The 21,511-nt window shown below is 45.6% G+C and overlaps 2 protein-coding genes across 3 annotated transcripts; one reads left to right on the top strand and one right to left on the bottom strand.

The window, feature by feature from the left end:
- Nucleotides 1-496: 496 nt before the first annotated feature.
- On the bottom strand, nucleotides 497-8,262 carry LOC142997354 (tropomyosin alpha-4 chain). Of its 2 annotated transcripts, XM_076148266.1 has the most exons (9): nucleotides 7,958-8,262; nucleotides 6,063-6,188; nucleotides 3,035-3,168; nucleotides 2,426-2,543; nucleotides 2,250-2,320; nucleotides 2,025-2,100; nucleotides 1,635-1,697; nucleotides 1,477-1,546; nucleotides 497-848 (listed from the first exon to the last, which is right to left on the bottom strand). In XM_076148266.1, the coding sequence occupies exons 1-9, from the start codon at nucleotides 8,069-8,071 to the stop codon at nucleotides 766-768; spliced, it is 855 nt and encodes a 284-aa protein (XP_076004381.1). In that variant the 5' UTR covers nucleotides 8,072-8,262; the 3' UTR covers nucleotides 497-765. The 2 variants fall into 2 exon arrangements, with proteins under 2 accessions (XP_076004381.1, XP_076004382.1); XM_076148267.1 differs by lacking the exons at nucleotides 6,063-6,188; nucleotides 7,958-8,262 and adding an exon at nucleotides 3,992-4,323.
- A 3,256-nt stretch (nucleotides 8,263-11,518) lies between these two features.
- Nucleotides 11,519-21,152, top strand: ap1m1 (adaptor related protein complex 1 subunit mu 1). Its single transcript, XM_076148265.1, has 12 exons — nucleotides 11,519-11,713; nucleotides 12,554-12,710; nucleotides 12,829-12,896; nucleotides 12,982-13,112; nucleotides 13,528-13,675; nucleotides 13,909-14,035; nucleotides 14,227-14,369; nucleotides 15,007-15,078; nucleotides 15,340-15,498; nucleotides 15,727-15,852; nucleotides 19,708-19,783; nucleotides 20,180-21,152. Exons 1-12 carry the CDS (start codon nucleotides 11,672-11,674, stop codon nucleotides 20,200-20,202), a joined length of 1,272 nt encoding a protein of 423 aa, XP_076004380.1. The 5' UTR covers nucleotides 11,519-11,671; the 3' UTR covers nucleotides 20,203-21,152.
- Nucleotides 21,153-21,511: the final 359 nt, after the last annotated feature.

Genomic DNA, 21,511 nt, shown 5'->3' with positions numbered 1-21,511 from the left:
GGGGGCCCAGGAAGACAACCCACCCGCAAGATATTTGTTTTGTATATATAGGTATTTGTTGTTTAAACAAGCAAATACTGTGTTCCGGTGCAACCTATGATGCGAATACGAAGCCACAGAATTCAATCATCACGCCATTTAACTAATACCTACTAGTCCTTTAAATCAGTGCCAATACAACATCATTTGGTTTACAATAGACATCAGAATCCTGGGAAGCAAGATTATGTAACACTGATAGCGGTTCATGATTAAAACTTTTTTATAAAAATGTAGTTTATCAAGCGCTTGAAACTGTCACTGGCCTCCAACAACTCAAAGTGTGTATTTTCAGAGTCATGGACCTATGTTTTTTTCGGGGTGGTCTATTTGATTTTCAAAACTGTGAAATATGCTGCTAAGTGCCGAGTTTGCAGATAAAACACACGCACATACACATACATTCTCACACACACGCAGACCTTTATATCAGATCTTTACACATCCACAAACGTCCTTATCAGTCATTATCAGCTTTATTTGTGCTCATAGTTTTTGTCTACAACACAACTGTTGGCACTGAAACAGATATTCACTTATTTGGACCCAAAACCATAAAAAAGGGGGGAAAGAAACATAAATATAAAAAAAAGAGGTGCATATGTTCTCACAACCAGTAATAAGAGCGAAAACCCAATAACAGAAAATGGATGGAATGTAGAAAATATATTTTACTGAACACAACAATCAATTCTTTTTAAATTGTTTGATGTTCTTTGTGGCCTTTTACAAGCTATTGAGCTCCTGCAGTGTCTTGTCCAGGACTTGATGCATTCCTATGTTTTCCTGTTTTGCTTCTGATAGGCTTTCTGCAAGGGAAACAAAGGAGCAGCAGATGTCAGAATACAACAATGGCTCTGTCAGCACACAGATCAATTCATTAATGTGAGCTCACCATCTTGGCTCTGCTATTGTGGTCAATACAGATCATCTTTGTATTAACAATAAATACAATAGATACTTGTTAATTATGGAAAATGTAGAGATAGATATTGGGAAAGACAGGAGACAGGGTAAAGTATAAATATCTTTATTGTGCTTTAGTTGAATGGAAAAGGAGCAGGGAGAGCGAGGAGGGAAGGGAAAGAGAGGCACAGTCGATATATCCACACAAGAAAAGAGAAAGTCAAAACATCGATAAACTCTGAGACTCTACAAGGTGTTCATATCATTGAGGGCGTTATCCAGCTCCTCACTGATAGCCTTATATCTCAGCTTCTGAGTATAGAGTTCATCTGCAGGTGGGTCAAAGGTCAGGCAGGGAAGAGAGTGAGCAGGTAGAACAGGTTCAGGGGAAAATGTAGATTTGCATAGAGGGCAGAGAGAAAAAAAGAGAAAAGTTCAGAAAATTTAGAGCAAAGTTTAAGTAAAGATATAATGTAGGTCATAGTAAGATTGAAAGTAAAGAGGAAAAAGGCTGAACAACAGTGACGTTACCTTCTAAGTCATCTATGGTCTTTTCCAGCTTAGCCACGGTCCTTTCTGCAAATTCAGCACGGGTTTCCGCCTTTGGAAGGACAATAAAGGTGTATTAAATAAAGAACCATTCAAAAGCAGCATTGGTTCCTCTGAAACTGAGGTTAACACACACTCACCTCTTTAAGTCTGTCATTCAGGACTTTGATCTCCTCCTCATATTTGTCTTCTTTTTCAGAATACTATGGAAGGACAGGGGGACGGGGAGACACAGTCAATGTACAATCTGGACAATCTATCCAATGTAATGTTGTACAATAACTTGTTCAAGGTTATGCTTATACATTCTTCTCCATTAGTATCTGTTTTAAACCAGGTGTGTCACATTTTCCTCAGGTTGTGCTTGTAGCGCCACTTTGTCGTATTAAAGCTTTAAACAACTGAAATCTATTTAAATTCCTTTATTGGGTCAAATATTGTGGAGGTCAGAGGTCGACACAGAACAGTATGAACGTGTGTAACTGCAGGAGATTGACTGAAGATGATGGACGACACAGTGAGACACTTACCTTGTCAGATTGAGCCTCTAGAGATTTCAGGGTGTTGGTGACGTTCTTCAGCTCATCTTCCAGATCGATACACTTGCTGTATGATTACACAAAAACCTTTATATTATTACGACTGCAGGTTTTAAAGGTTTGATGTTTTATAGGGAATACACTGATGAATGATGGAAGACAGTAACCCTCCCTTTATGAATATGAACTCTACAAACACAATGGATTCATACTTACAGTTCTGCAATTTCTGCTCTCTCCTCTGCTCTCTCCAGCTCCCCCTCCAGGATGACCAGTTTACGGGCGACCTGACATGAGAGAGAGATACTCACATTTAAAAATCCCTTTTTACTTATTTACCGCTCATCTGAAAATGGCCATTCAAACTGAAATGAGTGACTTTGTGCACACACCTCCTCATATTTGCGGTCAGCCTCCTCAGCAATGTGTTTGGCTTCTTTGAGTTGCATCTCCTGGATCTCCATCTTCTCCTCGTCTTTCATGGCTCTGTTCTCAATCACCTTCATCCCTCTAAGGACAAGAAGGAAGACACATAGGGTTTAGTTCAATCAGGTCTGAGTTCAGCCATTCAAATTCAAAACACACACTGAAATCCCTTTACCATAGATAGGATTCACTTAAAATAATAATCTAATATATGATTTATGATTCATTGAGCTGATTTGATTGCTTTAAATAGTGAAATAGTAAAACACTGCTATGTTCTGAATGACTGACTGAATATTCACTGCAGGTGTTATGCACAATAAACAGCGATACAATCTGACAAATCAATATTGATTCTATTTCTCCATGAGGCAGGAGGTGAATCAGAACCTGTTCTTCAGCTAAGTCACGCTGCACTCAATGTTTTGATAGAGAATTAAACTATTCAACCTAGCATGTATCACAGAGTGGGATCCTGCACTTATTTAACGCATTGTGTCACTTGTCACACATACAAATCTCCATTGCACTGTTGGCAACCTGTAGCTAATGCTGGCGTTCCCCTTTATCATCACCTTTCGCTCTCATCTGCGGCCTTTTCGGCCTCCTCCAGCTTCTGCAGGGCCGTGGCCAGTCTCTCCTGGGCGCGGTCCAGCTCCTCCTCCACCAGTTGGATCCTGCGGTTCAAGGATGCCACATCGCCCTCGGCCTATCAGAGCAGAGAAAGGGTCACAGGTCACAGGTCAGCCGGGGAACACAGATATGCAAATCGACACATTTGCCTTTAAATTCACTTTGATAATAACTTTTAATTCTTAAGAATGCGATCATAATGAGGTCTGACTGCAGTTTTACCCCTTTGTTTCAACCAGACCATAATTTAGAACCTGCTAATGTGGATAGGAAGCAAAATACCAGATAAAAGCTTCATCACTGCCGTATTTGAAGTGTTGCAGCTCTACGCCTCTGTAACGTAAACTCATGTCTGTTAGGCGGATAACAGATTATCCTCCTCGGCCCTGTTTCCTGTGGGACTGATACACAGATAACCATGTCTGCTCTCTCTTCCTGTGTGAAGAGGAGAAGGGGAGGGAGGAGCAGGAACTCCCTATCATTTCACAAATGTGTCAAATATCATTCATATAGAAAGAGACAAAAGAACACAAAGAACAAAGCCTATATGTTGACCAACTGTTGAAAACACTGTAAGAATCTCTGAATCTGATTAATATAAACACTTACAGGCACTTTTCTTCTGTTTTAGTAGAGTTTAGGGCATAGGGGAAAGAATGCAGCTTAAGAAGTCACTAACTGACACTAATCTAAAAGTTAAGTATAACAGAGTGACCCAGATACTCGTCTCAACGCTTCTTGTCATTTCCTGTCCGCACACACGTCGATTTTCGTTCCTTTGCTCTAACACACGTCATTTGTAGTTGTTTTCTATTCGATTGGAACGCGCGCCGATGACGCAATAACATATTATGCCGAAAGCGCTCGCGCTCGCTAAATCAATGGATCGATCATCTCACTTTTTCACGCAGTTCCCGTTCGGTGTCCAGCTCTCTTTGTATGTCCAGTGCGCGATCCTCCGCCTCATCCGCCTGCTGCTGGAGGGCCTGGATTTTCTTCTTCACAGACTCCATGATGTGACTTCTTCTTCTTCTTCTTCTTCTTCTTCTTTAATCAATCTATGTGTAAACGAAGCTGAACGGCTGCGAGCCTTTAAGATCGATCGATTGTTGAGTATTTGCGCCAAATGTTTGCAGCCTCCCGATTTGGGTTCAGAAAAAGTTTTGGCAGGGCAGGAAATTAGGGACGTGCAGTGTGTGTGTTGGGGTGGGGAGAGAGAGAGAGAGAGAGAGAGAGAGAGAGAGAGAGAGAGAGAGAGAGAGAGAGAGAGAGAGAGAGACTGGGAGGTTTCAGGAAATTTATGGCTAGATCCTCCAATCCTGGGAAGAAGCCTGTCTCAGATGACATCACAGGATTTAGGAGGGGAAGGGCACTTTTCTTTTCCTCTACAAAGGAGGTGTGTGCTGTGTGTGCAGTCGACTCCATTGTGGACTTATAAGGCAAACGAAAGGTGTTGCTAGGGCTTGCATTTTTATGAGCTGATTGCAGAAAGTAGGGCAGGGATCAAGGAAGGGAAAGGAGAGGTAGACTGATGTGTGTGTGTGTGTGTGTGTACGTGAGTCAGTCGCATGAATCATATCCAACACAAATCAGAAGGTATGATGAACGTCTGAAGGAGAGGAGGAAGTGTGTGTGTGTGTGTGTGTGTGTGTGTGTGTGTGTGTGTGTGAGCAAGGTTGTAAATGACAAATCAAAGGTCCCAAAGATGAGGTGGAGGGTAATAATCCTGTTGTTGACCTGTGCTTGGTTGGAATGTAAATGGATTTTGTTGCTAAGATGACCTGCAGCCGTTGGGTGCCAACACATTCCTTCTGCGCCCCGCCCCCTTGTCCTTCCTCCCCCCTCCTCCTCCTCCTCTCTTTATCGATTTGGATCAAATGTATTCGCATGTTGTGTCAGAATGACCGCCATCGACACCACAAAAAGAAGAAGAAGAAGAGACACGACCACAACCAGCACAGGAGCTGTCTGCCCTCGTATTAGAAGTGATCTCAGCCAGGCATCTTCCACAGTCTGACCTTTGACCCCAGGGGGTCTTATCTCACTTACATCACTGGGCACTTTCATACAATGTTGGTATGCTTTTGTGTTGTTTGGAGCACAACGCCTGGTGTCAAATGGATCTTCTTTGTTGACTGACTGATCTCTTAAAAGCTTCACAGTCATTCACTGCTGTACATCTACAAGAGAGATAGTGTAAGTCCAGGCCGGGGCAAGTGGTGTGTGTAATATCCCCCACCCAAGAAAAGGGCCAGAGCATTGATTTCATTAGACACTGCAGTATGGGGTTCTCTGTTTGCTTTAGTTGCATTCCTGGAATTCCTGGTCGGCTACAGGCCGGCCAAGTTCTGTCTGTACTTGAGAAATAGCTCAGTTACAGGCCTCAGACAGCCAATACGTTAGTAATACTCCAGTACGCATACGCCAGAAGATACCATTTAGGATCTGAAGCCTTTCTTTGTTCTATTTATGAGGTGGTGGTTTGTTTCGGCGCTGAGTAGCAGTTTGAAAGATGATGTAACATGAATTTGAGTGTGAAATGATAAAAGTAGAGATCAGGGCTTTGAGATAGAATCTAATCCGGTTTGAATGAGTTTGTTTTCTGTTTGTTTTATGATGTGAACAACACTTCTAATGCTTATTTCCTTTCTAAGTGTTTTCTTAATGTGTTTTAATTACTTTGCTTCTAAGTGTTTCACAGCTGCTCAATCACAGAGCTATCAAGGCGAGTCTCTGCAGGCCTGAGGCAGCAGCAGAGTCACAACGCATGAAGAAATGCATTCAAAAGCACTGGACTGATCTTGGCCCGGTCTCCGTCTATGGGTTTTGCCCTCTTGTGCGCAGATATTAAGCCCAGCCAGTCAGAATGAGTGCATATTGATACTTTGCGGGACCGAACCGAAGACGTTGTGGTGTTCCGCTGCAATGTGGATAATGTGTTTCAGATGGCGTCTCGCTGTGCGCACTCACATCTGCGGCCTTCTTCTCCGACAGTTCCAGTTTTTCCTGAGCGTCCTTCAGGGCCTCGGAGTACTTGTCCAACTCGTCCTCCGTCCCCTTCAGCTTCTTCTGCATGGCCAGCAGCTCATCCTCCAGCTGAAAGGTGACAGGAAAGACACCTGATGTTATTATTCTCCGTACAAAAATGCCGTTTCACACATTGGATTTAGATTAGAACCACGTTAAAGCAAATACCAGCACACATGTCTCTCTATTGCTTTTGGATTCTGTGCAAGCCGATCTGTGTAATAAATGTTGAAATAAGGACTTTCGTACTTGTGTGTGTCGTGTATTTCAGTGTTTTCTGTCAGCCGCTCTGCACGCTAACGATCCTCCTCTCAGAGCCAAGAATAGCAAAGTGAGCATCTCTTTGCTCCTCTTGACCCGCTGCCATCCAAACAAACTAAAGAGCTCTGCCGATTCATCTTAGATTTCACGCTGGCTGTTTCTTGGCGTGTCTGGCATGTTGAGATCGTGTGTGTGTGTGTGTGGGGTGTAAAGGACAACTGTCACGGCTTGTGTATGATCAGAGCATCAGCCACCCCGAGAGAGTAAATGCCTTCCATTTGTTTTAGATGTAGATTCTGGGTTTGTCACCAACTCGTTGCTCTCTGGCATTCCAGTCGTGCCACCATGATGACACCGCGTCTCCCACAGCGCAATAATTACCTTTATTTAGAAGCCTCAAATATCCGATTACATCTCCAGATTCTACTTTTGCTCTATCAAGTGGTACAAATACACAAACACATCATTAGTCTGCTCTTTGAAACATCAAACTACCACAAAAGGCTTCAGAGCTGCCGGGCTTGAAATCTTCGACATTTCTGTGGTTTCTTTCCTTATTTTCCGTCTCTCCCTGCTGTACTCATACCTTATTGGCAAGATCTGCTGTTTTCACACGATCAATAGTTGGCGCCTTCCAGCTCGTACACCTGATCTTGCAAATCAGGTGTGTGTAGAGCAAAGAGAGGCGGAAAATATGTAAAAGTGCCATGAGTCTGCAAACCGCTGCGCTGAAGTAAACAGCTGCTGCCACTGTGGATGTGTAGGTTTGATTCCTGCAGTGGGAGGCTCAGGTAATCCCTTTGGTTCACTGTGGGTAACACATGTCCACAGTGGACACTGACATTCTGTTAGTGTCCCTGTGGACGTGGTTCACCTTCTCCTGACCACCAGCAGATGAGGCTCCAGGGCTCAGGATCAGCTGCTCTCACTCCTTTGGTGCTTTGGGAATTGCTTGACATTTGGTGTTGGGCCTTTCAACACGTTATTTTTTGAAAATTCTTTTGAACTCATGACTAATTGATAGATTAGTAGGGAATTAAAATAAATTCTTTCCTCTGTTTTTTGGCTTGTTTAAGGATTATTAACCGATCTTGACTGGTCTTGGTGGAAGGGTGGGGCTTGGCTCAGGGAAGAAGCCACAGAATGACAGAGCGGCTCTGGATCCACAGGCAACGCCAACTGTTTCTTAACATTTTGAGACTCAATCCAACATCAGTGTAATAAAATCAGGTTCATTTATCCCTTCATTGACTGTCAATAAGGACAACAAGGTCTAGATCCAGATACAGTTTAAGAATGACTCTTTCTCCTGACAAATATGAAAATTAAGTCATATTATCATCGTTTTTCTCTCTAATGCCAGTATATCACCGGAACAAGACACATCGTCAAGGCTTTCTCAGTATATTGAGTTAATTGTCCTTAATTGAATTGGGTCTGTATCTAATCCAAGGATAATTGCACTAAGTGATAAACTGAGTATAATCACTTATTAAAGCATAGATTACTTAAACCATTCAGCTCATCACATCCACCCTGTGGCCCCATGAAGGCACCAGCCAGGTCCCATATCTCACCAGCTTGCATTTGTCCTCTGCTGCCTTCTTGTCGGTCTCAGACTGCTCTGCCCTGTCGATGGCGTTCTCCTTGTCCAGCTTCAGCATCTGCATCTTCTTCTTGATGGCCTCCATGGTGATGGTCGGGCGTCAGCAAATGGGTTTCCCTTATTCTTCTCTGTTTTTAAAATCAAAATCTAATGGAGGACGTTCACAGGCAGACCTTTGAGCGTCCCTTTACAAGAGTCCACGGTTGACGGAGAGAGACAGAGAGAGAGAGAGAGAGAGAGGGGAGCTGATGTAAAGAGGAGGAGAGAGGAGAGGGGAGACCTTAAGAGCGAGCGAGCAAAGGAGAGGAGGATGCAAACTGAGAGTCGGTACGGTGGAGTTGTGTGTGATTTAAACTTGAGTGGAGGTTGGGAGACGGCCCAAGTCCCCTGTGACAGCCCTTTCCCACCGTTCACCCCTTCCACCACACCCCACCCCGGTTACCCTAGAACTTACTGTGCCCCCCTCCCCTCCTCACTCCTCCCCTCCCCACCTCCCCTAATCTAAACTTCAGCTCTTAAAGGCTCCTAGAGGAACCGCTTGGTGTTGATGTTTTGGCAATATTCAGCCCGTCTCCTTATTTGGATTGTGGCTTTCTTTTTCTTTTTTTCTGCCCAGGAGAGGAATCTCAGATAAATAGAAGGAGAAAGTTCAAAGCTCTGACATCAAAAGGGGCATCACTCACAGTAAGGGAGACCATAATACCAGCTCCCCTCTTATGCTGCATATCTATACGCCTATGTTCTTACTGAGGAATGTTCAAATTGATGTTAATACCGGAGGAGTCGGTTTTGGAAGCGCATAGTTTTCATTCTAGCGCTGAATGAAAAAAGACTGTATGGAAAATGATCCGGCCAAAGAAAATTTGGGGGGAAAGAGCCGTCTGCATGTGATCCACTCCAGGCTGCAGCATTTACACTCAAGCTCTGCTCAGACATAAATCATACCTCTGCTGCAATTAAGACCCTCTTAACTACTATTGGTTGGAATAACCTTCATTTAGATTTGTTTTCTGTACATTTAAAGGCGTACGGTATAATAACTGTTGGCGCCTGAAGCAAAGAATGTGTTATTGAAGGTTTCCCTTAAAAACTACATGATGTTTTTGAAGGACACAAACAAGTGACTTGTTTATTTGCAAAAGAAGATCCTCAAATTGAATCATCTCGTTATATTTATGTCATGAGTGTGCGTCTGTGTGTGTCAGCGGTTGACATCATGCATCTGTTTACATCTTCTCAACTCTCCTTCTTAATGTCCCTGCTGCCCGGCTAAAAATAAAGCTTACACGGACAGTCAGGAGAAGAGTGGGATGAACTTAACTTTAGATGTGTAAACACGCCGACCATCATTCAGCTGTATTAAGGCGTCACTCACTGCGGCTGCATGTTGGTTTGATTCTTAATCCATCTGTTGTCCTCCCTTAGCTCAGAGGATGAAGGATGCTGCCCACAAACAATGAATTATATCTAAACCAAGAGATGCTTTATCATAATGCCTTTTCAAATTAGTCGTCACTTCTTGGCTCAGGCATCGAACCGCAAAATTCATTTGACTTTAAACCATGCTCAGGCTTTGTTTGAAATCAGATCACCTCTAGGAAATATGCCAACAGAAACACAACATAGGATAATGTATATAGAAGCACAAATCCTCCTTATCCTTATCGTCTCTGTAAGAATTCAGGGAACCGAAACCTTTTTTGGCGCAGGTTTATGATAGAAGTGGCAGTTGTTTGGGAGCTGTACAATCCAAGGGTTAAGACAAACTACATGACCTGCAATGATAAAAAATGGTTGACAGTGTCGACTTTGCTCCTTATTTGGTGTGTCAGGGTGCCGGGTGCACACAGTGTTATCATAAAGCTATGTTTTCTTCTTTTTTTTTTTTTAAATCTTTGCCTTCTTCTGATTGAATCATGAGCAGAGAGGATCTTGGCTCAGGATAAGATAGAGCGAGAGAGAGAGAAAGTGAGAGACAGAAGGAGAGGTGAGGGGAGGGAGAGAAAAATAGAGACAGAGTGAATCAGATGCAGAGTGAGAGAAATCAGAACCCTCCCACAGGAAACCAAGCTAAACTCCTCTTCTCCTTGTATGGTAAAAACTCCCCCAAAAGCCACAGGATCGCCTTGGGAGTAGACTCAAAGTCCTGCTAAGTATAATCACAAAGCTATGGGAATGGCAGAACTGATTAGAGCCTGTATAGCATGAGGAGCACTGTGGATATTAGAAACTTCTTCCAATCCATTATAGTCATGTTGCCACACTGAGAACGTTTAGGTTTAAGCAGCAATACGCCTGCAGATGTAGTTACCTGCATATCCAACTAATTAATCCAACACCTGTATAAAGCAGTGAGTCACAGCGGATTGAGACACGTCCGGTCATTGGTTCTTACTCAATCTACGTAAACAAGTCTGCCCCGCTAAGCACCGAGGCTTCTGTACAAACACGCCATTTCATTACACAACTGCATCTGCTCATTCTCCGTGCAACAACACCGCACAGTCACATAGTTTCATGTGAGGAAGCGGTTCGAGGGCGGCGGTAATCTGTTATATTTGGCCGTGTAACTGGGCCCAGTTCGATCTGCATCCTCACAATGTCTAGACTTCATCTTACCAGCCAAAGGATCAGAGCTGTGGCACTCTAATGAAGCACAGTTGCTGTCAGAAGCCTGGTGTTGAAAGGCTTTTCACACCATAAGTGTAGTGTTCTAGAAAAAAATGTACCAAAGTGGGTTGCGTCTCAGTACCCTCACTGAAATAACTTTTAATGAGTCCGATTCTGTTTCCTTCACTCAGGATTTCATCAGATGACTTTTTTGATTTTCCTCTCCATCACATTGACACATTATACTTCTCTCCTGTCCTTCATCACTGTCCTGAGTGATGGTCATAGTGTGGATGTAATAACAGGAGCGATACCAGAGGTTTACAGTTTGGTTTACTTGAGAAGAGTTGGAGTTCGAGTTGGAGTTCTTCTTCATAACTGGCTTTTTATTAAATATGAGACTGGCAGTATCAATCTAAACAGACTTAAAACGATCTTGTGAAAAAACAAGTCGAATAATAATCTATAACACTGCAAAATAAAAATAATGAAATTACGTCATTTGTTTGTAATACCGAGGTTAGTTCTTCTCTGTGTCTCATAAAGTGGCCATGTATGTCAGGTTTTGTTTATTCGTTTAAACGCAACAATAAAGCAAACCTATAGGATTCTGCATTGTAGACGCTTTAGATCAGTTGGAAACAGTGACATCTAGTGGTGATAATATATACGACATTTTTGTGTTAGGAACAAAATGCACTTTGTATTTCTTTTTATCCGCACATTGAAATAACGACCAAACCACACCACTTTATACCGACCTATGCCTCTAGCAGGAGTTAGCGTTGCAGATAATGCATATCGATTAACCTCAAATCTACCAGGAATCAATAGGCTGAGAAAAACGATTGGTACAATACCCCTCCCTCCCAGCAGGGGGCAGTGTATCATATGTGCGGCTCAGAAGGAGACGTCAGTGAGAGTTCCGGGCGGGGCTGTTCCACCAAGGCTTCCTTCCCTTTTCAGTATTATGTTAGAAAGTGTGTTTTTGATAAGAATTATTGACTCATTAATCGACAGCATCAGCGCGGTGTTTAAATACGAGCTGGAATAAGCTCGTATAAACGCAGAGAAGATGTCAGCCAGCGCCGTGTACGTGTTGGATTTAAAAGGAAAGGTAAGATAACGGCGGCGGTGCTAAGCTGCCGTTAGCCTAGCCGGCAGCTCTGCTAGCACATTCCTGCTACACACAGTCAGCTTATGATGTGGCTGCAAAGTGCCGCGCGCAGGTGCTGTGCAGCTTTTACACCCTCTCACACGCTTAACTAAGTGCTCTCATCTGAAGGTTCGAACAGACAAACTGAGCGAACAGTCCAGCTCCTGTCTTTGCCTTCATAATCCATAAATCATCAAACATCTGTTGCCATAATCGTGAGGCCGTGTGGTACATTTGACATGAAAGTAAAGCATAACGATGACGTAAGCCTTCGACACGTGTTTCATCTAAGAAGACAATTGGAAATAAAAACACAAAACTCCCTCTGTGTGCCAGATTTGAGAGTTAACTTGTCAAAGCAGGAAGACACAAGTGCAGAAAATAACATTTAGTCCCACATCTGTGTTTATAATGTCGTTTTGCAACATATTTGAAAGAAGAATTTTGACTTAACCCTCTTTAAAGTCTCTTAAATCTCGAGTGGAAGCCTCTGTTGAAGTGTTAAGCACAGGTGGTTGTGACAGCTCACTTCTTAGTGTTGCTGATGTGTCATGTTGCCTCCATTGTAGTGCCTCAGTACGACTGAGTGTAATGTAACAATCTATGAGGATTTAACTAATTTGAATGAATCAATGTTAATGAAAGAACAAAATGAGCCCAAGTGTGTTTAATATACCGACACAGTTCAGTCAGTGGGAGCAGAAAGTAGAGAATGGATGGAAAGATGGATGCTTAACAATGAGAGCGAGGCTTCACTGTGCCCTGCCGGTGTTTCTCACCCTCGCCTGCTGCGTCTCTCAGGTCCTGGTGTGTCGAAACTACCGTGGAGATGTGGACATGTCAGAGATTGAGCACTTCATGACGCTGCTGATGGACAGAGAGGAGGAGGGGGCGCTCTCTCCCATCCTGGCCCACGGGGGGGTCCGCTTCATGTGGATCAAACACAATAACCTCTACTGTATCCTCCTCCATCACACACACACACACACTCACGTGGGGTCTTGCTGTCATCGTTTGTCTCTGTGTTGTTTGTACTCTCTGCTCTTGTATCTTCTCCTTAACAAACGTCACCTCAGTGGTTGCGACATCCAAGAAGAACGCCAGCGTCTCCCTGGTTTTCTCCTTCTTGTACAAAATCGTCCAGGTAGGCTCTCTCGCTCCGGCAGCTTTCATCCTCACGGTTTTGATTGGGCGGTGTGAAGAAAACAAAGCGTCTGTGTGTTCCTCAGGTTTTCTCAGAGTATTTCAAAGAGCTGGAGGAAGAGAGCATCCGGGATAACTTTGTCATCATATACGAGCTGATGGACGAGCTCATGGACTTCGGCTACCCTCAGACCACCGACAGCAAGATTCTGCAAGAGTGAGCATCCTCTTTTCCTCTTTCACTCTTTCACTCTTTCACTCTTTAAATGTAGAAAGGAAAAGAATAATGAGAAAGTATTGTCCACATTTCTGTTACATTCATGGCGTTTGTGTTTGTGATCTTTGTTGTCACCTCTATAGTATTATGACGCAACGGGATTCTTTCCTGACATGGCGTCCTCATGACCCTTAGATGAACTAGATGGTGTAGCAAGCTCAGTCTGGATTTCCCCCTGTGTTGTCAGGAGTGGCTCCCCCCCTGCTGATCGTTAGTCTCTGTTCTCCTTTGATGGTTCCTGGAAAATTTGCCCCCACAGACCCCGGTTGTTGTTGTTGTTGTTGTTGTTGTCGTGGTTGTTGTTGTTGTTGTCCCATCTCCGTTTCTCACACACGTTTACCTTTCTGCCTTCCAGGTACATCACCCAGGAGGGACACAAGCTGGACACCGGCGCCCCGCGGCCCCCTGCCACTGTCACCAACGCCGTCTCCTGGAGGTCAGAGGGCATCAAGTACAGGAAGAACGAGGTCTTCCTGGACGTCATTGAGTCAGTCAACCTCCTGGTAGGAATTGCTCCTTTTAGAAGCGGTTGCTGTTGCTCAAGGCTCCAGTCACAGTGTTTGTAAACTTCCTCCCAGTGTGCGTCACAGAGCGCCGTGTGTACTTTTAACTGATCTCACGACCATGTGGAGAAATGTGTACAATGAGTAGATCACTGTGTGTAGGTCACTAGGAATGTGTTTGCATTGTGATGACTCTCAGCTGATTACTGACACGTTAACTCTCTGCTTGTCAGGTCAGTGCTAACGGTAACGTGCTGCGGAGCGAGATCGTCGGCTCCATTAAGATGCGTGTCTTTCTGTCTGGAATGCCTGAGCTGCGATTGGGCCTCAACGACAAGGTTCTGTTTGAAAACACTGGACGTGAGTTCCCCTGCGCGGAAGTCCGGCCACGCTGGCTTCACCAATGATGTCATTCCAACATTAATGAAGTTTATTTAAGATACTACATCTCTCTTAGTTGTTCTGGTTCTGATTTGTTCCAGCCAACAGCACAGTGAGCCTTATTTTACTCTTCTCTCCCTCCACACACTCTGTTCCGTTGTTTCCTGCAGGAGGGAAGAGCAAATCCGTGGAGCTGGAGGACGTCAAGTTCCACCAGTGTGTCCGTCTCTCTCGCTTTGAGAACGACCGCACCATCTCCTTCATCCCTCCAGACGGAGAGTTTGAGCTCATGTCGTACCGCCTCAACACCCACGTGAGTAAGCCTGAGGGACACACACACACACACACACACACACACACACACACACACACACACACACACACACACACACACGTCAGTCAGTTGCTCATGCTTGGTAACCATACACATCCTCTAACAAATGTCTGAAGTTTGTGTAGTTGATCAAAAGACAATCTCGCTCTCAGTGTATAAGTCATGACCTTTTGACCTCCGGGTTGAATCATGACCCTAGGGAAGATGTGACGGTGGGATGTCATGAGTAATAAGGAGTAGGAGGAGGCTGATTACAGACACTTAACATTCAGACGTCTAAGGTGGAGCCTAATTCTCCATAAGTGTTTCACAACATGTAATGCCAGTAAGGGAAGACGTATACTGTAGAGGCGGAGGGGTCAGGCCAGCTGCTGTGACCTCCACGTTAGACTGCCTCCACATAAAAGTGTTTTCTTTAAGACCTTAATGTTCTTTACCAGACCTACACATTTCACACACAAGGTCACAGCTTTGATCTCCTATACACGGCTGATTTGTCCCCTGGTTGGTCCTGTAGTAACCTCTGTTATCCACTAGAGGGGGACTCTATCATGTTATTCAACTACGATCTGATTGACAATGACTGTGCTGTCCCTGTGTGTCGCTTGTGTCTCAGGTGAAGCCGTTGATCTGGATTGAATCTGTAATCGAGAAGCACTCCCACAGTCGCATCGAGTACATGATCAAGGTTTGTTTCCTGTTCTGCATCATTATGATTAAACTGACACCCGACTGCTGCAATGATTAGGAATGAAACGGTGGAGCTCTCTGGAGGTCACAGTCTTGACTTTGTTTTGATTTGAGAGACTCTGGTGCATCTTGTTGTTATTTGTGATAAAGCCCAGGTATTAAAACACACACACAGAGTGAAACCATCCCAGCTGTCTGCTTTAATATCCTGTCTGTCGGCGCATCGTGTCAAACTTGACCTGCTTGTTTCTCTTCTCAGGCGAAGAGTCAATTCAAAAGGCGTTCCACAGCCAACAATGTGGAGATCCACATTCCTGTGCCAACGGACGCCGACTCGCCCAAATTCAAGACCACAGTGGGCAGCGTGAAGTGGGTGCCCGAGAACAGCGAGATCGTCTGGTCCATCAAGTCCTTCCCCGTGAGTAGAGGGCACGCCTCGCCAATATCTGACCCCCAAAAGCGCGTGATCCTACTTTAGGCTGAATCAGTAATACCACCTTAAGATCCTGAGGTGTAGTTTGTTTGTTTGTGTCACATTGTGCCATGCGAGGATCTGCATTGATCCTTTAATTTGGGGAAAAAGGGCCTTAAGGGGTCTTCAGGGAGGATCAGGTTGAACACTTTAAGATGTTTTGTATCCTAACAGGGTGGAAAGGAGTATCTGATGAGAGCCCACTTCGGTCTGCCCAGCGTCGAGGCCGAGGACAAGGAGGGGAAGCCACCAATCAGTGTCAAGTTTGAGATCCCGTACTTCACCACCTCTGGCATCCAGGTACATGACACACACGTACACACACGTACACACACGTGTACACACACGTACACACACGTACACACCACGTACACACCACGTACACACCACGTACAACAGACATGTGTCAAACAGCGCGCACACAATCAACCCGACAACTAATTAGTTCAACCTGTACGTAGCGCCGCAGGGCCGGGCGGGGCCGAAAACCTGCAAACCTTCTACACCGCGGGGAGTTTGGACCATCAACTCCTGCAATCATGAGACTTAAGCGTTAATAAAAACAAGCTGCGGATTACAGGAGACGTTCGCCGCAGTTGTTTACAGTCGCTCGTCCCCCCCTCCTACAGTAAAGCGTACACATCTGGGGGCAAATTCAAACAAACGCGTGTGCATGTATTTGCACACGCTGTTTGCAGTCCAGTGCACATGCAAGGAGACCTTCAAAGCTGTTTGCTGTATTAAAGAGTCCAAACAACATGTGGCTCTGGGTTGTTTGCGTGTCGTCCTGTGTTTAGACTGCATAGTAGCGCCGCTGCTGCTCATCTTGTCCCTCTCTGTGAAATAAGGACGTGTAATGCCGTGGTTGGCCAGCGGGGGCGGTGAAGCAGCAATATTCTCAGTGTGAAAGTGTAGAGAGAAAGGAAAGCAACACTGCAGGACATGTTGGACTTTTGCCCTCTACCCTCATGTTCATTTAGGCAAAAGCAAACGTCTCTCTTAGTTCCAGGTGAGCTTCCTGTCCTCGGTGTGTGTGTGTGTGTGAGAGGGGTTCTGACTTTCTCATGAAGCCGAGGGAGAAGCGGCGGACCCCTTTACGCTTTCCTCCTCCTCCCCTCCCCGTTTCAGTGAAAACGCCGGACCACAGATTTACACAGATGTGCAGCACGCACTGTGTAATCACGCTGCTTGTCCTGTGATTACACAGCGGCGCCAGCGTTGCACGGCAACAGAAATCTGAAGTTTTCCCACACTTTGATGTTCGGAAACAATGGCAGCCTGACAAAGCGGAGACACGAAATCGAGGAGGGAAAGTGTTCTCCTCAGGTACGCTCACATGACTCCACTCCTGGTTTGCATCAGCCCCAGGCTCATCATCGCCGTGGTGATCAGCTGTAATGATGCTCCAGATTGACCAAATCCACCCAACCTTCGTCAACGCCCCCTTTAATTGTTGTTTTAACAGTATTTCATAATTGCGCGTTGGCATTCCTGAAAACAAAGCACCAAAATGGGGAAGTGAACGATCTTACACAACGCCGCCTCGTGTGCAAACATGACTGATTTGTAGCTCAATATGGAGCCAAGCCAACAAGGGTGATTAGTGATTAAGAAAAGTGTGTGTATAAGCTGTGAAATCATAAATCCAATGCTTCTCTGTGACATTTACTCGTCACGGCTGACGGACTCCTTACTTTCTGCTCACACACACACACACACACACACACACACACACACACACACACACACACACACACACACACACACACACACGTACGTTTCTGTGCGTCGCTCTCTCTCTCAGTAGCAGATCGAGGAGGATGTCACATTTTCCAGTAACTCCACATTTCCTATCATACGCCATAAAATGTTATTAAGTTGTGTCGGGACATTACCCAGCCCACTCGGAAACAAGAAGCTCAAACCCAACCTTAATTGAAATCTATGATAGTTGTAATTGGGGTGGTTTTGGCTCTGAGAGAATGCCTGCCATTCTGCAAGGGAAATGAGACAGCTGAAAGAAATAATCTCTTTTTCCCTTCCTTCCTTTCAAACGTTTGCCAGTCCTCAAATGAACACATGCTCGGGAAAAAGAGCAAGTGCAGTGTGTGTGTGTGTGTGTGTCAGTCTGCTCACACAGGCAGGTGTGGGCTTGAGTTATACTCCACGTCCCTAACGGCTAAAATCCCTTAAGAAAGTCTGATAAAAGGTCTTAATTAGTGATATTATAGAGAGGATTTTGTATTTTGAGTATGAACTTGAAGTCTAGGTGGCAGAACAGCGTCTGTGTAGAATATCAAGACTCCAAAACAACTTCCTCAGCCTCTGCTTTCCCCCTCTCCGCCTCGCAGACGAACCCGTTTCCCCGTCGCATTCCCAATCGAAAAGAATCCCGTCTGGAAGCGCCGAGTCGCCTTCTTCTCCCTTATTACAGGGCGAGGGCGGGCAGACGGGGTCGCGGCGGCTAATGCAGCCGGTAACGCTGCTCCGTACGTGTGAGAAGAGGGCCGAGGCGACGTTTAATTAGACGCGCGCCGATATCAAAGCATGAGAAAGTCACTCTCAGCGCCACCACTAAGTGCAGGGGTGCGCACATGTGGAGCGTGCGTGATGCAAGCAAACGGCCTTTACGACCTTAAACTAGGAACGCAGCGACCCCAAACTCTGGCCGTGCGGCAATAAGAGCACAGCTGTACTTAAGTTTTCCGTGCGCCCTCCGTAGGTAGGTGACGCTGACGAACCCAAACAAGTCTGCTAACACTTTTTCGGCCTTCGCGCCTCCCGAAAGCCCGATAAACCCAGACCACACATGTAGTCTGTACTTACCAGGCAAGATACAACAAACATCCTCCTTTCCCCTTCTCATCTTACAAGCCATAATGATATTTTGCGGACGCCGGCTTTTGATGGCGTTTTGCTGACTGCGTAGCCACGGTCAGGCCCCGGCTGCGTGTTTCGGAGCCGGGTTCAAGGAGAAGTGCTGCGCCGGCAGACTCCGGTGATCCCGGCGTCTACGTGTTTGTCGTCATTGCGTCTGGCGGGGCCGCGGCGCTCAGACCTCACCGTGTAGCGGACGGTAATAACAAGGCGGCCCTGGCAGCGAAGGCCCAGCCAGAGCGGCCCGCAGACCTCTGCCCTGTCTGCCCCGCGAGGGCTGGGAACCGGAATCGCACAGCGGCCCACGTCTTCCAGAGAGAGGTTGCGTCTCGTCTCGTCTCGTCTCGTCTTCGCTCGCCGTGAGAGCAGCGATCTGTGTGTGCGCCGGTGAAAATGACAGGATGGCATAAATCCATCGGCGTTTCTGCTGCTGCTGTCTTGATTCTTGGTTTTCCTCAAACTCTGCGCTTGCAGGACAGAAACGTCTGTTATTACGACTGAAGCACACAGAAGCAGGAGGGAAGATGCCTGTAATTATTCCTGAAGTACAAAGTATTTTGCTGCTGCTTATTGCTCCCTGCCACCACAAGCTGTATTAACACACACCACACTGAAAAGCCAATTTCTTGATTTTTGATTGTGGTTGCAGAAGAGATTTTTCATTAATGTTATTTTTAAAACAAGTGGCCTCTGAGACTGAGTCTGAAGCTTCAGCACTGCAGGCTTGGACACGCTGTAGTAAATCTAAGATCTGAAAGTGAAGCAGCTGAACTTGAAGCTGAACGTTCCGCTCCCCAGGACACTCGGGTATTTTTAGAGTGTTTTGTCGTATTTCTGCGGTGTGGTAACGGCGCTCTGATGAAATATCAGTTGATGGCTTGTGAAAGTTGTGGCTGCGTTATGCTGACATGCGTTTCTTCTCTCTCTGACCTTTTAAAAAACAAAAAATACACTTTTCTAAATTAACAGTGTCCCTAAAAGAGTGTGTTCTCTCTCTGCTTCCCTCTTTTCACTTTGACACATACTACTGCTTCCTCCTACACACTACTACTACAACTCACACCTCAACACACACCTAATGCTCCGTCAGTCTCCAGCTGTACTGGGGAGACGGTCACATTTGCGCATTTAACACCGTGTATGAGTTTGTGACGTGTCGTTTGCCATCCAGCGATCAGAGCAGGTACAAGAGGAAGTAGCTCTATTAGATCTCAAACGTTGCTACACGCCCAAAAACACTGCCGACTAAGAACCCTAACGCTGTTGCTTCTCCTCCAGGTGCGTTACCTGAAGATCATCGAGAAGAGCGGCTACCAGGCCCTGCCGTGGGTGCGCTACATCACCCAGAATGGAGGTAAGTCCAGAGTTTCGCTGACACTGGGTGCACAATGCCCTTATGTGCAGATATTGAGCAAGAGTTGGGCAATGCAGCGCAATGTGGTGAGAACTGGATGTGAAGAGATGTGAAGTTCTATTTGGCCATTTGGCAATGTCCTGCAAAAATGTGAGAAAGTGAACTCTTTGCTTCTCCAGCTTCCCCGATCTTCACACTGTAAAATACCCAGGTTGCACATGCTGGTACTTTTTTTGCTAATGTTGCCAGTAATTGCTAAACATCCTCCTCTCATTTCCTTTGTGTTCCTTCCATTCGTCTCTGGGCGGAGAGCTTCAGCTGCTCCCGTTGATTTCTCTCAGATTCCCCTCTTTTTCTTCTGTCCATTTGATTAAGTCTTGTCCATTTCCTGTGCAGATTACCAGCTCCGGACCCAGTAGGTGGGGCCGCCTCGACCAGTAGGTGGATGGAAATGAGATCGGGCGGAGTCGAGCGGCTAATCCTCCATCCGTGGCAGGTGTCAGTCACGCGACCCGAGGGCTGCCGAGTTCATCCAGATTTCCCTTTATCGTATTTGTTGAGTTTCGTATTAATTTCTGATCAGTGCTAAAATATGCGACGGAGCCTTTCTGCGAGAGAAGATCGGGGATAAACCATGTTTTAAAACGCAGGAGAGTTCAATGGAAGCAGAATAGCGTAGCAATGTTTACATCTAAACTATTCAGTGCACGGTTGTACAGAGTGCATCCAATCTGTTACTATGGTTCAAATGGTTTCATGGCGACTGTTACGGTTCTCATGCCACACACACACACGTTACTCAAATCACCTCGGCACAGCTGAGTCACACACACTCACTGCTCAGTACGATGTATTGTTTTTTTTTTTTTTTTATATGAATCAGTGTTTTTATTTTGTCACATTTCCTCTTTGTTGATTATCTGTATATATTTGCTCTATGTGAATGAACTTCAGATCAGTGTTATCAGTTAGATAACTGTAAATTAAGTCTATGTGTGTGTCATCACACCCACCTGTGTACGGGCGCTGATGATGATGATGCCTTTATTCATCCTTTTGTCTCCTTTGATGTTTCCGCTCAGCAACAACGTGAAAGTCTCTCTCTCTCTCTCTCTCTCTCTCTCTCTCTCTCTCTCTCTCTCTCTCTCTCTCTCTCTCTCTCTCTCTCTCTCTCTCTCTCTCTCTCTCTCTCTCTCTCTCTCTCTCTCTCTCTCTCTCTCTCTCTCTCTCTCTCTCTCTCTCTCTCTCTCTCTCTCTCTCTCTCTCTCTCTCTCTCTCTCTCTCTCTCTCTCTCTCTCTCCACCCGCGCACCTGTTTCCTTTTTGCTGTCTGTAACCAAACTATTTTAAATCATTAAATAGCCATTTAGAGAAAAAAAACAAAGTGTTCCATGGTCTCTTTGCCTCGTGTCACACCTGATGTCACTGCGGCGCGTCGGGTCCCGTGATCGCGCCGTCACGTGCCACCTGTCCCCACGGGCCGACGCCGGAATGCTGAACACAGGGAAAAAGCTCTGCAGAGAGAGGGGAGGAGGGTTTCCTGTGTCAGAGCCTGTGGTTCCAGCCAGCAGGATGGTTCTTTCCACGCCGTCCTGGAGGTCTTTTTCAACAGGGCCGCTCTTAATACCCAGGACTCGTGATATCATAGGCATATCGAGTGCCAGCGCTCTCCGTAAACACGCAGGAGCGCTGGGAAGGATGTGACTCAAACCGCGGTCCATGGTTGTAG

Source organism: Genypterus blacodes, unplaced genomic scaffold (assembly GCF_046128005.1).
Source record: "Genypterus blacodes isolate CSIRO-AG114 ecotype Tasmania unplaced genomic scaffold, CSIRO-AGI_Gbla_v1 ptg000005l_1, whole genome shotgun sequence".
NCBI lineage: Eukaryota > Metazoa > Chordata > Actinopteri > Ophidiiformes > Ophidiidae > Genypterus > Genypterus blacodes.
This window is presented reverse-complemented; position numbering and strand designations above follow the sequence as displayed.

Excerpts from the sequence above, each read along its gene's own strand:
- LOC142997354 (XM_076148266.1), bottom strand. The coding sequence starts at position 8,071 with ATGGAGGCCATCAAGAAGAAGATGCAGATGCTGAAGCTGGACAAGGAG. Across the intron at positions 6,189-7,957 it reads CAGAGGACAAATGCAAGCTG|CTGGAGGATGAGCTGCTGGC; the intron begins GTGAGATATGGG and ends GTCACCTTTCAG. Across the intron at positions 2,101-2,249 it reads AGAGCAGAAATTGCAGAACT|CAAGTGTATCGATCTGGAAG; the intron begins GTAAGTATGAAT and ends GTAATCATACAG.
- ap1m1 (XM_076148265.1), top strand. The coding sequence starts at position 11,672 with ATGTCAGCCAGCGCCGTGTACGTGTTGGATTTAAAAGGAAAG. Across the intron at positions 13,113-13,527 it reads GACAGCAAGATTCTGCAAGA|GTACATCACCCAGGAGGGAC; the intron begins GTGAGCATCCTC and ends TCTGCCTTCCAG. Across the intron at positions 14,370-15,006 it reads CGTACCGCCTCAACACCCAC|GTGAAGCCGTTGATCTGGAT; the intron begins GTGAGTAAGCCT and ends CTTGTGTCTCAG.